The following is a 4,056-nucleotide window of genomic DNA, read 5'->3' as shown; positions in this document are numbered from 1 at the left end:
TTTTCTGTACCTACTCCAGATTGTATGACAAGTGACTTAAATATCTTTATGTCTGCTTTCCAAGTGAGAGAATAGCCATGGAAGTGTTCACTTCTACTTAATTAATATTTGAAAAGGATAATATGTGTGGAATGTATTACAATGGCACATAGTTCTCTTTACTGCAGAGTTGCCTTGCTGGCTGTCTAAAAGCATTTTGATCAGAGGAGTGATATTACAGATTATAGTTTGGTAGGTTAATCCATTTGTGCTTTTGCAATTCTAAAGTTACAATGAATTTTGGAAAAGTGAGTACAGAGAAGAAATCTGTTTCTTACATTACAGGCCAGCAAAATTTTGCTTTTTATCCCAAATGTTAAAGTGCATGTTTGCAACTAATTTAGTGAGAGATTAAGTTTGCATGTAGTCATAAAATGTCAGTGAAATAACCTTTTGACTTTCCTCTGCCTATTGGGTTATAACTTAGAATTTCCCAGTGAGAACACTTTGATGGTGCACAAGGAGGAAACTTAAGCGAAGTTTTCCAGAAAATCAGAATTTAAAACATAAAAAAAGTGCTTTGTGTTTACATTTATAATGATCTTTCTATTAAGGATGAAGAGATGCTTTTGACAGGAGGCTTGAAATCTCTCCTTCCCCATGTGCTAAGAAGAATAATTCGATGCAACAGACTCAGTATTAGTAATACTTCTGGAATGGCAGAAGGTAAGTAAACCTAACAGTTCCATGTGCAAAAGTGATTCCATTTTAGATTCTTAACTATGTGTTTTCCTTTTCGTTTGTGAAGGAATAGAGAAGTATCAAAAGCACTAAAGTAAAAGAGAAAAAATGTTGACTTATGTTCTTGGGTGGTTTTGAAGTCACATTGTTAGCACCTGACACTGGTTCTTAAATCATAATGCTGATTCGGAGAAAATATATCATCTCCTTGAGTAATATGGTACATGGACTATGTCTTGCCTTGCGTAGCAGAACTTGGAGAAGCAGAAAAGTCTCTCATTGTTCTGATCAACTTTAAAATGTAACTTAACTAAAAATACTGTGGCAAATAGCTGATCAACAAAGCTGTGTGTAGTAGCATTACTATAAGAATGTTAAAGGTCATTTTATAGAATCATAGTGAGTCTGGAAATTGTGGTTTTCCTTTCCATCAGTACATGAGTTGAAAAACACTAATGGAAAACATAATCATAGAATCATAGAATCAACTGGGTTGGAAAAGACCACAAAGATCATCAAGTCCAACCCTACTGTGGTTACTAGACCATGTTAATAATCTGCAGTTTGCCCCAACTGAATTTTTAAGTTGCATGTTTTGCTGCAGTAGTTTTAAATGTATTAGTTCTAACATTTGAAAAGAGTGTTGTTGTCACAGGAAACAAGTTCATGAGCATACAGCTTCTTTATACGAAGGCTAAAAGAACTGTTGGAACAATTGGGTAGCTGGAATGTCTCGGGATTCTTAAAATTGTCTTATGTTGTTGCTATGATATACAAGTAAACAATTATTTCTTCCTGTCCTCATTGTCATATGCCAAAGAAATCAAAAGCTCTCTCTAAACCTCTCTGAAGTGGGACGTGAGTGTCTTGAATTAATGCCTGGGTTGGTCAGCACATCCAGCTTCACTCCCATTGCTTGTGAATACATTCCTAATGATGGCTCCATAATGCAAATGAATTTGTAAGATGATATGGGAAGGGAAAGGTATCTTTTCATCTATAAAAAAGTAAGGATAGCTGTCAGGAGGAGTAATAAAGTTCTCAAAGTATTATCATGAAGCTCCCTGAGTTTATCAAATATTTACTTGCAGATTTAGTCTGTCAGCTGTGACTAGTATATGAAACTATACCTTTGAGAATTCATGAATACCACCAGCAAAGTAAAAAGTGCATGTGGATTTCTCATGGGTGGCAGGGAATGAATTTGAGGGGTAATCGAATGTAGTGTTTTATTCAATGGTAAATTTAGTATATTTATTTAACAAAAATATTTTTCTGTATTTAGCAAGAAACTCTTTCTATATTTAGTAACTTTTGCTAGTAATAAAATGAATTTTTGTGCTGAGCACTCCCAAGAGAGCAGTTTGTGGACAAATTCAGTATGCAAATACATGCTTACCTCAGCCCTTGCTTTGCATTTTTCCATCAGGAATAGAATTTTATCTTTGGATTTCTTTGTTAACTTTGGTCAAGAGTGAGATTTGGCTGATTTCCTACAGCCTTAGAAGGCAGATCATTGATTTAAACTAAACGATTGCCTCTTGGGTGATAGACTACTGCAGTATTTAAAAAAATGAGAGTTTCTGTGCAGCCTCCTACTCACCTGACTGGTATCAGAGTAGTAACTTTTCAAGAGACTATCAGTACAGGAGATTAGACTGTTGTTTGGTGGGTTTCCTTCAGGTAATTTTTAATAGACCATCTAAAGAAATCTAAACAGAAAAGTTATAGTTTCACAAACAAAAAGCTGAATTAGTAACCATTCCTACCTCCTGCAATTTCAGGCTATAAACAGGCCAATGTTGTGATTTTGCACAAGTCCCTGGCTGATGATTTTGAGAAGTTTTGCCGTGCAAATGATGGACCTCTGCCACTGCTGTACAGAAGTCAACCAGGTGATTGGAAATGTCCTTCTCTGAGCAGTGATTCTGATATCAGGTAACCACAGACCAACTCTGCTTGTCCAAGTTCTGCAGTAAATGCTGGTGGTGATTAGGATGGTTTCAGAAAATAGCCTGCTTACACTTGTGTTTCTTTTCTTGGAGTTATACCTTTGAGTGAAAATTGTGTATAAGAACCTGATAATTTTTTTATTGATAAGCATGTTATGCTAATTATCAGCATTACAAGTTTTTCCCTAATCCATAGGTGAAATTTTGTGTAATTTCTAAATATTTTGGGCACTGAGCCAGCAGAATTAAGTAATAGAATAATAGAATTTTAGGGGTTGGAATGGACCTTAGAGAGCATCTAGTCCCATCCCCTTGCCATGGGCAGGGACACCTCCCCCTAAACCAGGTGGTTCAAGGCTTCATCCAACCTAGCTTTGCACACTGCCAGGGGCAGCCACCTGGGCAACCTGTGCCAATGTCTCACCACCCTCACAGGGAAAACGTCTGCCTAATATCTAACCTAAATTTCCCCTCCTTCAATTTGTACCCATTGGTCCTTGTCCTGTCACTGCAGTTCCTAACAGAGTCCCTCTCCAGATTCCCTGTAGCCCCTTCAGATACTGGAAGATGCTATAAGGTCTCCACTCAGTCTTCTCTTCTCCAGGCTGAATATCCACAACTTCCTCAGCCTGTCTTCATAAGGTTTTACATCTGTTTTATTTAGTAGAAACATGGTCATAGTGACTGCATGATACTTGTAGAGTCTCTGAAGTTTGAAAGATGTAGTCCTGTGATAAACCCTAAAAACAGGACTTAAACCATCTTCCTAATTTTTGAAAGTCTGACACGAGATACATATAAGGAGCCTTTACTTTTAAAACCAAAAAAAAAAATCTCAAACTCTAACATGTGTTTCCTGGCTTGGTTTTGTGCAGTATAAGGTGTTCTGGGATTTTTGCGTGTGTTTATGTTGTTACTCAGAAAGGACAAAATGAATAAACTAGGCTGTAGCCTGTGGTTTGATACTGGTCTAATGTCAATTCAACCAATTCACCTTGTTTTCAAAACATGATGAAGCTGTGATAACTTCTTATTCCACTAGAACCGACTGCCCACAGTACAGAGTATATGAGCATGGAGCTTGTACTGGATCACTGAAAAGCCTAAAGGAATATTCTGAACAACTTAAGGACATGGTGACATTTTATTTAGGCTGCAGCTTCTCTTGGTCTAATGTCAATTCAACCAATTCACCTTGTTTTCAAAACATGATGAAGCTGTGATAACTTCTTATTCCACTAGAACCGACTGCCCACAGTACAGAGTATATGAGCATGGAGCTTGTACTGGATCACTGAAAAGCCTAAAGGAATATTCTGAACAACTTAAGGACATGGTGACATTTTATTTAGGCTGCAGCTTCTCTTTTGAAAATCCAAAGTGC

General features: G+C 37.1%; 1 protein-coding gene across 1 annotated transcript in view; it reads left to right on the top strand.

Moving 5' to 3' along the window:
• The first annotated feature begins 602 nt into the window (after positions 1–602).
• Positions 603–4,056, top strand: part of LOC103800958 (chromosome unknown open reading frame, human C14orf159) — a 25,068-nt gene continuing 21,614 nt past the window's right edge. Inside the window, 4 exon segments of the mRNA XM_009073351.1 lie at positions 603–705; positions 2,505–2,658; positions 3,915–4,044; positions 4,047–4,056. The exon segment at positions 4,047–4,056 is cut by the window's right edge and continues 59 nt beyond it. Coding sequence (XP_009071599.1) covers positions 603–705; positions 2,505–2,658; positions 3,915–4,044; positions 4,047–4,056 — 397 coding nt within the window.

The sequence above is a fragment of the Acanthisitta chloris genome, unplaced genomic scaffold (genome assembly GCF_000695815.1).
Source record: "Acanthisitta chloris isolate BGI_N310 unplaced genomic scaffold, ASM69581v1 scaffold154, whole genome shotgun sequence".
NCBI classification, from domain to species: domain Eukaryota; kingdom Metazoa; phylum Chordata; class Aves; order Passeriformes; family Acanthisittidae; genus Acanthisitta; species Acanthisitta chloris.
This window is presented reverse-complemented; position numbering and strand designations above follow the sequence as displayed.